We start from the raw sequence: 12330 nt of genomic DNA, 5'->3' as shown, positions 1-12330 counted from the left end.
GTTAACAACGGCAACGCAGTACACTCGTATGTGAAGGATGTCCAGCAGAGCAGAATTACTCTCCTCTGAGCAGAGGAGCCTATGATACAACAAGACCAGCCTTTCTCAGAGCAGCTTGGAAGCAATGCTCTGTTTAAAAAATAAAACACAAAGCTCTTGAGCGCTCTTCAGATGTTTCTTCAGCCACACTCATGTATTAACATCTATTCCAATAAAAGAAAATCACTCTTCAGAGAGAACAAAATGAAGCACTGCAAACAACTCCTTCTATTATGAACGCTGTGTACACGGTTTGAAGCAGCAGTGTTATCTGGAATGTATTAGTGTAGAGTCCTAGTAACACAAAATTCATACTCTGTGTTCTTCTACCTCTCACAGAAATAAACACCCAACATCGCAAGGCAGGCATACCTTTTGGTTGGTGTAGGTGCTCCGGAGGACGTGTGGGTCACCATGGTGTCATTCATGTTAGTCAGAGGCCGAGGAGGGCTAAAAGAGAAATATTTATTCCAGTTAGTGATTGAAAAAAACAAAAAGGAAACAAACCCAACACCAGGGCAAAGGACAGCACTGTGCTCTGTGACAACACCGGGTCAACAAGTGGCAGCAGAAATCTCCTTGCACAAAGACACTCGAAGAGCTTGGTCTGCTCTGGTCTAACTGCTTTGCACAATTCACGTGTTACACTAAAATGAAGATGAAACTAACATTTGTGATTACACATCTGACCTTTGGCCTCGTCTAGTAGTTCAAGCACATGTAGGAACCATTCCAATTAAGGCAATTATTTGAAATGTTTAAAGAACTAAGCAAAGATTTATTATAACGAGCAATCATATATACAACAACCACATACACCATCTGTTCGGTTTTTATTTTAATAAGTTAAAGGTAGTTGGAATAAAACAAATTGATAGAGCCTCGTGTTCCTCACTGCCCTATAAAATCCAACCCTGGACTGAAGACCCTTCAACTACCTGAAGGGAGGGTGTAGCGCAGTGGGAGTCGGCCTCTTCTCCCAGGCAACCAGCGCTAGGACAAGAGGACACAGCCTCAAGCTTGGCCAGGGGAGGGTCAGGTTGGACATGAGGAAGCATTTCTTCTCAGCAAGGGTCATTAGCCATTGGAAGGGGCTGCCCAGGGAGGTGGTGGAGTCACCATCTCTGGAGGGGTTTAAGAAAAGCCTGGCCATGGCACTTAGTGCCCTGGTCTAGTTGCCATGGTGGTGTCAGGGCAACGGTTGGACTCGATGAGCCCAGAGGGCTCTGCCAACCTCATTGATCATTGATTCTGTAACTGAATTCCCTTGCCGAGATGCTCATGATAGTTGGCATCTGCTACATCCTGTCAACATAACAGAAAGAAAGACAAATATTCTTGAATCAGATACTGAGGAGAGATTTTTCTGCCTCGATACTCTCACCAGAAAAGGGAACTACCCTGACACCCGAGACAGGAGAAGTCCCCAAACCATCGCTGGAGGAGGAACTCAGAAGGTGCACCCAGAAGTAACTCCTCTCCCACCCACAATGTAGCTGAGATATTAAAACAACGAAGGGATTTTGATGAATCTCAAGGACAGCTTACGACTTTCCTTTGAACCTTCTTTTGTTAGGTTAGATTTTTCAGGTTATCTGCAATTTAAGGCGTGTTTAATCAGCCCAGGGTGCTCCTGGGAAGCAAAGCACCTAAAAATAAGCAGCGAAATAAGAGAAACCTTTCAGATACCTGTGACAAATGTGGCGGCCACAGAAGCTGAGAAATCAGACTCCTTCAAATCTCTTTTTTCGTGACGCTTACAAAAAGTGACAGGAGCCAAGCAGCTGGGAGGTCAGAGCCCAGCCTGTGCCAGAGAGCACAAATCAAGACTTCATTCCCACCCCACACGCGAGGTCCAAGGTGTGTATCACATAAAGTTCTAGTAGACTGAAAAACATGACAGTGTCCTTTGCAAAACTAAAACGCGTATTAACTCTGTACATTGCTGGTTGGCACTGAAGTAGGTGCCAACTCGTCCAGCCACGACGTCTGAAATGTTATCCCTACTCATATAATGGGAATAACTGAGGGAGTAACAGCGTTGTAGGCTCCCACGCAGGACAAGGACTCATCCTGCCACTGGTACTGCATGATGGGGGTGCTCCTGTGGCCAGGGACACGTAGAAGAAAACTCACAGCTTTGGGTACTTCTGTTGTCACGGTCTCTTTGCGTTTAGTTTACTCAGACTCTAACCAAGGGCTGTAACTGTGAGGTACTGAGGCACCATACAGCAGTGCCAGATGCTATGAGAACACAAACAGATAGTAAAGATTTGTGGAGGGCTTGAAAATAGGGGTCATGAGAGTCCTCTGCATTCAGCACGTAGTTGGGAAGGAAGGAGTAAAGACCTGATAGAACAACACAGATATGGCACCACTTGGAAGCCCTTTTAAATAATTTACTCACCCACACAACGTTTTAAAATATTTTTTTACACAAATTTCACCGAGTTAATTCTGATGCTAAAACTCCTTAAATCATCTTTATCACAAGTTTGAGCTTTCCAGCCCCAGCACTCGTTTGTCTTCCTTTATTTTTTCAAACATGTATGAATATTACCCCCCTCTCTTCCACCATGACCAACTCCCTCTCTAAGTGTCCAGTTTCGGCTACTCCTGGAATCAAGACATTGGACTAAACAGCTTTTTGGTCTAACCCGGGATGGATGATATCCTGTTCTTAGATTTGCCCATCACCTTCCTAAACATGCCAACAAGCTTTCACGGGTAATTAACATATTTCTAATAGAACCAGCAAAGATCTTGATGTCTCTCTATTTGCTCTTATTAACTACTGTCTCCTACCTGTAGTAAAACCTACGAGATCCAGATGTAACTGAAGTTGCTGCCACATCTGTTCTCAGTAATCTTGTCTAAATATGAGAGCAATCCTGTCTAAAAATGAGAAATAAGAAATAGATTAGTCACTGCTATTTTGTGTCAACAGCTCTCCTACGTAGGAGAATCAATCGTTACGCGCTCTGAAGAAAAGCACAATTAAGCCTAGGTCTAATTACTCGCTCGCCTGCTTTCAGACGTGGCTGATGAAGGTCCAGAACAAAATTCTGAGACTTCACAAGCCTAAAAACTCAATAAATAAAAGGAACTAAGTCTTGAGACTTTTTGCTGTGCTGGACAACCACCCTGTGAAGGGACCTTTACAAAAAAGCAACATAAACAAAATTCACCACCCACCTTCTGCTCTGAACAGTTCTCCCCTCTGAGATTGCTGACGTGCAGCAGAACAACGTTATTTATCTGCTGCCATCAGAGCACAGAGACTCGGAAAATGCCAAGCTCAGGAAAAGCAAGCGGTACTTGAGGGTTAAGTCACAGCGGCCAATAAAGAAATTAAAAATAAAAGACAAAAAAAAGCCAAACTCCATCAGTCTGATCAGGGCTGGCTGAGTCTGAAGGCGATGAGTGACACCTGAAATAGTTTAATTATCATATAATAATGCCTGGAATTAAGCTACTTTTTAATTAGGAATTAATTAGAATGGAATTAATGGGGATAACTGAGTGATATCCGTGAGTCTTGTTATTTTTTCTAAAATTCTAGCTGTTGTATTTACATAGCTACTATTGGCTAACTTTACAGCCGAGTTCTGCTCTATAACCTGAGAATTTCTAAGCTAGTAAGATTTTATAACAGATATTATTAGTCTTTTTGCCATTGCTTAGGAACCCACTGCCAGTCCAGGTTGTGTTTCTTTGGGTAAAAAGAATTAGAGAGTCCAGAGGAGGGCGACCAAGCTGGTGAAGGGTCTGGAGGGTCTGACCTGCGAGGAACGGCTGAGGGAGCTGGGGGTGTTTACTGCACAGACTGGTAGGTTCCTCAACACCAGTAAAGGCATTATTACGCTTGATGCTGGGTTGATACGTCATTTATTTCACTGGGACAACACGGACATTATTCACACTGGAGATGATGAGTGGGCTGCCTGTGCTTCCTGTTATTCTAGCAGGTCTTGTTTATCCTTAAGATGATGAGATACAGGATCTATTGCTGCTGGTTTGTTTTTAAGCTTCCTTTCCAGCCAATTTTACTCCAAAAGCCAAAGGACACTGAGAAGGGATGTTATCAACACCTACAAATACCTTAGGGGTGGGTGTCAAGGGGATGGGGCCAGACTCTTCTCAGTGGTGCCCAGCGATAGGACAAGGGGCAAAGGGCACAAACTGAAACATGGGAAGTTCCATCTGAATGTGAGGAGGAACTTCTTTGCTGTGAGGGTGCCAGAGCCCTGGCACAGGCTGCCCAGGGAGGGGGGGAGTCTCCTTCTCTGGAGATATTCAAAACCCACCTGGACGTGACCCTGTGCGACGTGCTCTGGGTGACCCTGCTTTGGCAGGGGTTGGACTAGATGATCTCCAGAGGTGCCTGCCAACCCCTAACCATTCTGTGATTCCTCCAGGCTAGCGTACAAACGAGATGATTGATTCTTTGTTTTGCTAGTTGGCTGAAGACCCCACCAAGCCGTGGCAAAGGAAGACAGATACAGAGACAAACACTTGAAGTGCACTTTGCCTGAGAATGTCACCACTCCTCCTGTGCAGAATCTTCCCATCTGTCACAAATAAGACAAGATGGCACACGTTCAGTGCAGTACAAGGACATGGGGTTGCTCTAAGGAGAACAGTCTCTGCCCTACCAGGCATGATGGAGACACTGCAATGGGACAAAGAGGCACAACCATGAAAAGAAAGCGCATCCCGGCCATCGAGGTCTAGCACCAGCAGATGTACAGGTCTACTCACTCTAGCAAAGTGATCATTTGACCCAAATGACCAGAAGTAAGGGTGGAGTGGGGGGAAGAAGGTTCAACGGAGCAAGGAAATGGTTAGCGTCCTCCCTCAGTGAAAGAGGACAAAGCCATTTTACTGTATGCAAAACGCTCTATATTGCTAATACATTTGAATTCTCCCCCCTTTGCTTTGCAAATTCTCCAAAAATAACAATAAAAATGTGAGATACCATTTACCGAGTTAAAGACAGAGCCTACTCCAGCACGTCTCATTTTCAAACTGTTCCTACACTTCATGTCCCACAAATCTTCAAGAACGTGGTTTGATGGCCTGATCCAGAGCCAGTTTGGCCCCACTTACGTTAGTCAATGAAGCAGTGCCAGGGGGTCTTCCAACATCCTGGAACGGGACCATCTGCATGATAAAATTGTTAGCAGACCCTAGTGCAGTTTTGGCCCGAGTCAAATAGGTCTCTCCCAAAGAATTCCTGGGAGTAGTCTGGGAGTTAGCAGGAGCCAGGAACGACTCCCAGTGAGCAGTTCAGATGTGGCCAGACTCTTTTGGAAGGTAGGAAAGATTAATAGCGTGGATGTGACCGTTGGGAGCCAGCTGGCTTCACTGGCCCAGGCACATCCAAATTAACAGTACACGCAGCACTACGACTTGGTCAAGGGCTTATTCCTTTGGCTTTGCATCTTCAGTTTTTCCTCTGACATCAAAGCCGCACAGCATTTAACCAGAAATCTGCCAGACGATGGTGTCTGATCAGCAGCAAGGATCCAGGCAAACCCCTCGCGTCAGTGGCAGCAGACAGGGAACTGACAATCACGAGTTAGCCAAGAATTTCTGGCACTGCTTGATCCCCCTGCCCCAGCATCTCGGAGCTGGTTCCTGCAACTGGGTATTTCAGATGACAGAATCACTGAGGTTGGAAGGGACCTCTTGAGGTCACCTAGTCCAACCTCCCTGCCCAAGCTGGGTCAGCCAGAGCAGGCTGCCCAGTCAGGTTCCTAACATTGCGAATGATGGAGACTCCACCAGCCCTCTGAGCAACCTGTGCAAGTGTTCAACTACCCTCACACACTTCATCCAAAATCAAGCAGCCTTTCCTGTTTACATCAGAGGTTTTGCTCAGTCTGATCTGGGATGATCTGCAGAAACAGAGCAGTCTGCACCAAGGTACTCACTGACATCAAAGGAGTCAGACTCGATGATCCTTATGGCCCCCTTCCAACTCAAGATATTCTATGATTACAAACCTACACGTGCTCAGGAGGCAGGTGGCGAGCAAGCAGCTGGGAAGACCACAACATGTAAGATTCACGCACTTCATGATGGCCTTTCAGGCCTGACTTTACTCAAGCACTGTCTATTATCTATCCAAAACCAGTATAGGTTAAAGAATGTCTAAAAGTGAAAGCTTTAACCCATGCTAGGCAAGAGAACAACTACCTGAAGGGAGGTTGTAGCGAGGTGGGAGTCGGCCTCTTCTCCCAGGCAACCAGCGACAGGACAAGAGGACACAGCCTCAAGCTTGGCCAGGGGAGGGTCAGGTTGGACATTAGGAAGCATTTCTTCTCAGCAAGGGTCATTAGCCATTGGAAGGGGCTGCCCAGGGAGGTGGTGGAGTCACCATCTCTGGAGGGGTTTAAGAAAAGCCTGGACATGGCACTTAGTGCCATGGTCTAGTTGACATGGTGGTGTCAGGGCAATGGTTGGACTCGATGAGCCCAGAGGGCTCTTCCAACCTGGTTGATTCTGTGATTCTGTTTCAGAGCTCTTAAATCTTGTCCTTGCTATGCCACTCTACGTGCCTGAAGAGTTCAACAACTACTTGAAACAATTCTGGAAGTTAATCGGGTCAGATACTTGCTTTGAAATCCATCAGCTCCGACGTTAGTAGGTCACACCATATAGTTGATAACAGTGAGCACTAGATGGGTGAATTTTGTGTCCGATGTTCTCTCTACTGAAACAATTTGTTGTACTGTTTCAGAGGGTTATTCTTTTACTGTTATTTGCTGTATGAACTCGTATCCTCTAATTACTCAAAAACTATCATTAAGTAGGCGGAAATGAAAGAATGAACTTCTGTACACTGTATTATATGTAATCAAGACCATAAATAAGGCTCAGTATTTATTATTCAAATCTAAATAATGATCTCCTGTTGCCTTTTCCCCTCTGACTACACGTTCAGTAGAATATAAGATCAATACATCTGCTCAATGGGAGGCACTGAAGGCAGAGCAATGAAGGGAAGGAAAACCTATTTAAATATGCAATAGTTGATAACGAAAACTAAAAGTTCACAACAGAAAGCAAAGAAGGGGGTGCCAGAATGACCCTTTTCCACAGAATTAAGCGATTTGGGACACAAATAGACTTCACCTTGGGGAAATGACTGTAATGGGCACAAGGGTTCATGGCAGCTGGCTCAAGCAGCATCCCCGGTGAGATGCTGGAGCAGAACAAACGCAATAACCATGGGCAGAAGCAGGAGAGCAGCTTCTGGGAACGGAGGCGGTTCTGTGGCATTTGCTCTGGGCGAATACTAATGGAATTACATTCAATTTTCAGAACTACAGTTCAAGAGGGAGGCTGAAGAGCAGGGGTGGTTCAGCAGAGGAACACAGGAACAAGTCAAAGCTGGAAAACATGCTTTTCTCCGACAGCGCTCTAATTCCAAACCTCCTATTTAGCAGACAATTATGTGGTGATTTGATGGCAACCTACGTATAAATTTGATTTATTTCTAATAAAACCAAACCGCAGCAAACAAGCAAAGATGAAACAAGATCCAAAGAGCAGAAACTGCAATGAACAAAGTGCAGTAAAGCACAGGAACCACTCCCAGGGCTGCGGCACCCTCTTCGTGCTGGAAACTTTAGTGCTTTTTATAAAATACCTGTTTTTTTTTTTTACTTTCTCTTCATGACCTACGAGGAACGGCTGAGGGAGCTGGGGGTGTTTAGCCTGGAGAAGAGGAGGCTCAGAGGTGACCTTAGTGCAGTCTACAACTACCTGAAGGGAGGTTGTAGCGCAGTGGGAGTCGGCCTCTTCTCCCAGGCAACCAGTGCTAGGACAAGAGGACACAGCCTCAAGCTTGGCCAGGGGAGGGTCAGGTTGGACGTGAGGAAGCATTTCTTCTCAGCAAGGGTCATTAGCCATGGGAAGGGGCTGCCCAGGGAGGTGGTGGAGTCACCATCTCTGGAGGGGTTTAAGAAAAGCCTGGACATGGCACTTAGTGCCCTGGTCTAGTTGCCATGGTGGTGTCAGGGCAATGGTTGGACTCGACGAGCCCAGAGGGCTCTGCCAACCTCAGTGATTCTTGGATTCTGTAATACACTGTACGATAAAATCTCAGAAAGACTGAATTTGCATAGCCACAAAATAAGGTTTGAACAACGCAGTGGGAGGACGCTGCAGAGCAGGCAAAACAGACCTCAGAAATAAAATCCCTGTGTTTTAAGATGGGTTTGCTCTTTTTCTTTCAGGCTTTTCTTTCCTTTTCACCACCCATCCATCAACACCTCAGGGCCAGCTCTGGAGCCACACTGGCAGTCTTTGTCACCCCCCAGAGCCACTCTGGCCAAAGCCAGGCAGCCAGGTTTAGCCCCTCAGGCAGCTGCCTGAATCCCACACCACGCATAGCTCGGCTGGCTGTGAGGATCAAGCCCAAGGTTTCTGATTTCTCTTGGCAGGAGGCCTTAGGAGGTAAGACTTCAAAACGCTGACTGCACTCCAGCTGCAGGCTGAGAACTGAGCTGGAACACTACTTACACCTAGGGAACACAGGAGGGGTTCTGGCTACTTCTGTAGGAGAATATTTGACAATATTAAGTATTTTTTTTAGAGGGACTACGCACAAACCAGAAATATATTAAATCTTTCCTCAGTGGGATTTGTGTTTTTTTTTTAATCTTGGGTAGGAGTTTGGATTAAGAAACAAGGAACTACCTCCTCCCTCCTCATCCAGGAGGGAAGGAGGTGAAGGACGGAGAGTAGCATGTGATAGGAGAGGAAACGGCCTCAAATTGCACCAGGGGAGGTTTAGATTGGAGATCACAGAATCAACCAGGTTGGCAGAGCCCTCTGGGATCATCGAGTCCAACCGTTGCCCTGACACCACCATGGCAACTAGACCAGGGCACTAAGTGCCATGTCCAGGCTTTTCTTAAACCCCTCCAGAGATGGGGACTCCACCACCGCCCTGGGCAGCCCCTTCCAATGCCTAATGACCCTTGCTGAGAAGAAATGCTTCCTAATGGCCAACCTGACCCTCCCCTGGCCAAGCTTGAGGCTGTGTCCTCTTGTCCTAGCGCTGGTTGCCTGGGAGAAGAGGCCGACTCCCACTGCGCTACAACCTCCCTTCAGGTAGTTGTAGACTGCACTAAGGTCACCTCTGAGCCTCCTCTTCTCCAGGCTAAACACCCCCAGCTCCCTCAGCCGTTCCTTGCAGGTCAGACCCTCCAGACCCTTCACCAGCTTGGTCGCCCTCCTCTGCACTCGCTCCAATCAGGGACAATTTCTTCATGGAAAGGGTTGTCAAGCGCTGGCACAGGCTGCCCAGGGCAGTGGTGGAGTCCCCATCCCTGGGGCGATTTAAAAGCCGTGTAGATGTGGTGCTGAGGGACATGGTTAGTGGTGGCCTTGGGCAGTGCTGGGCTAACGGTTGGACTCGATGGTCTTGAAGGTCCTTTCCAACCAAAACGATTCTGTGTGTAACAGGAGTACAGGACTGGAAACGCTGACTTTGGTTGGAGTGAATGGACACGGCTGTAGCGGCGCTGGAAGCTGTGAATACATGAATGGAGCAACAAAGCTCAAGGCACGGACTCGGAGTACCCAGCGCTGTGTATCTGCATGGAAACGAGCAGCTCGTGCACAGGCAACAACAGAAACAGACTCTGCGCTGCAAAACAGATGCGTAAAAGTGGACAAATTCAGCTCCAACTCATCCAAAGGAAATTTGCTGCTGTTGAAACCAGAGCTAAACCTCACCTGGGGATGGCATGATGCAGCTTCTCAAAAAATCATCGGCCTGACGTTGCCACAGGTGACCCAGTTCATGGAACCGCGTCCTCAGGAGCAGCCCCCAAGCAGGTGCCAAGGCTTGACACAGCCGCACTCCAGGTGAAACCACACCGGATTCGTGTGCAGCTCCCAACAAGTGTAGACGTGGCCACGGGGCAGTGAAAAACTCGTATCGCTTCTTATCTCATCTCTGTTCTATTCAAGGGCTTATTTTATCCCCTCGGGGAGCCAGGGAGAGCAGCTAGTCAGGTTGAGCCTTGAGGTTCGATGTTACCGTTGAGATCCCCCAATAAAATCCCCCAAAACTCCAGCAAAAAGGGGGAAATCGTTACCTGTTATTTCTACTGTTAAATAACAAAGTCACAGAATCCCAGAATCAATGAGGTTGGAAGAGCCCTCTGGGATCATCGAGTCCAACCATTGCCCTGACACCACCATGGCAACTAGACCAGGGCACTAAGTGCCATGGCCAGGCTTTTCTTAAACCCCTCCAGAGATGGTGACTCCACCACCTCCCTGGGCAGCCCCTTCCAATGCCTAATGACCCTTGCTGAGAAGAAATGCTTCCTAATGTCCAACCTGTTTAAAGTCAAAGTGTCCTTTCAGTAAAGAACAGAGATGGAAGTTTCTGGTACTTACTCAGGTTCTTTTCCCAGCAGGGAACAAAAAACCCCAAAATGGGGTAAAACCTGAATTTCCAGGACACGTAAACCAATTAATTGTGCAGGTAAAATGAACTTCAGCATGGAAACATGCCCTGAACGGCAGAGAACCAGGCGTAAAATTCAAATTCCCCGTAGCCCTCCACCTGCTCCTTAAGACTATGGTATTTAAATATTCTAATGAATTACTGCACTGTAATTAAAATCACATCTACGACTGCAGCTTCAGGAAGGCACCACACAAACTTCTGTAACGGGACGACCGTCAGCAGTTCCTCCTTGTAATGTACCACTTTCTGACAGCGTATTTATAAGAAAAAAATTAGGAATTGTTTAAAAATAGCTGCTCACACTTCTCCAATGAGAGCACCAAGGGCGAATACATCCGTGGGTAATGCTGAGCCAACACTTTTTTATCCTATGAAAAGGGAACACAACAACTGTAGTATTAAATTGGATCTCACCACCCCATTCCGGAGCAAATCACATGAGCAACTTTCAAGAAAATTTGCACGTATATATTACAGATAAATTACTCCTTGATTCTCTTTGTTATTTTAAACAGCAGAAAAAAGCCATTTTCTGTTCTTATACTATTCAAGAGTGGCTTTTGCTTTGTGGACTAGGAATGAGAAATGTGGTCTCTGCTTCCCTTTAAAATTTTGAGCTGAGTTTTCCACGTGCCTTTATGGAGCTTTCACCTTTGTTTTTTAACTGTGATTAATTTTCCTAATGGTAGTAAGCCATCCAAAAGCTATCTTGATGCAAAAGGAAGGCAGAAAAAATAATTAATATATAATCCAACAGCAGTTTAGGTTAAAAATGTATAATCCAAAAATAGCAGCCTAAATATTTGCCAAAGGGAATCATTTAAAACATGTTTGGATACGATGATGTTTCAGTACCCGACTCCTTCCCGAAGCTGGGATAACAACCTCCTGCCACTCAGCCCGGCTTGGCACGACCCTGACCTGGGTGAGGGGACTCAAAGGTTTCATCTTTTTGCTCTAAAACTGCAAATTTAGGCTATTTTAGCAGCAGGAATGACAAGCAGGCTATTTGAATTTTACAGGGCTTGTAGTAATTTAAAAACTAGTTTCTGGTGCATGCTTCTCTTAAGATGATCAGACACAAATGAAACATGCTGAGAAGATAAAAACCAATCACAAACCTGAAAATATACACAGATATATTTGAGATTTTACAAAATAGATGAGCACTGAGGAAAATAAATCCCTACAATAATCCTTAGTGAAAATATTTACAATATATTGTTTGTGAGCGATTTTAAGATGAAGTCTTCACTGTTCTTTTATATCACAGCCGATTTATTTGTATGCAACATCTCTAAGAAAAACATTAAAGAGCATTCTGCAGCTGGCAGCTGTCTCTGGCGTGGAAATGGAATAGCAGTAGCTGGTCAGAGACGCTGACATGGATACGAGCTCGTTATTACGCCCATTTATTTCCAGGAATTTGCAATATGCGGATTAGTTGTGACAAAATGTCACGGTAAATCCTGTTTTCCACTAAAACGCCACATGGGTATGAATGACCTATTAATAACAATTCCTATTGTAAACAAGGCAGCAAGTGAGATATCGCTTCATAACGACTTTGCTCTTGCCCTGTTCAACGATGACTAACGGGGAAGATGGAAGCGAAGCGCTCGGCAAGTTACCGGTTCAGCGAGGCATCCCGCGCCGCGTCCCTCTCCCAGCGCTTCCCACGCTCTGTTTACAACAGCCAGGGACAAACAAAACCCCACAGCGCGGCCACGCTGCCGCTCCTCCCTGCATCCCCCTCGCTCGTCCCCACCAGCTCCCCGCAGCCCAAACGGGGT

General features: G+C 46.2%; 1 protein-coding gene across 11 annotated transcripts in view; it reads right to left on the bottom strand.

Annotated features, from left to right (window-relative positions):
* Positions 1–12330, bottom strand: part of DTNB (dystrobrevin beta) — a 648286-nt gene that overhangs the window by 106843 nt on the left and 529113 nt on the right. For all 11 annotated transcript variants that reach the window (XM_068406925.1, XM_068407087.1, XM_068407167.1 and 8 more), the window contains one exon: positions 412–489. In XM_068406925.1, coding sequence (XP_068263026.1) covers positions 412–489 — 78 coding nt within the window. The remainder of the gene's footprint in view (positions 1–411; positions 490–12330) is intronic.

This window comes from Nyctibius grandis, chromosome 1 (genome assembly GCF_013368605.1).
Source record: "Nyctibius grandis isolate bNycGra1 chromosome 1, bNycGra1.pri, whole genome shotgun sequence".
NCBI classification, from domain to species: domain Eukaryota; kingdom Metazoa; phylum Chordata; class Aves; order Nyctibiiformes; family Nyctibiidae; genus Nyctibius; species Nyctibius grandis.
Note: the sequence above shows the minus strand (reverse complement) of the source record. Positions and strands in the feature narration are given on the sequence as shown.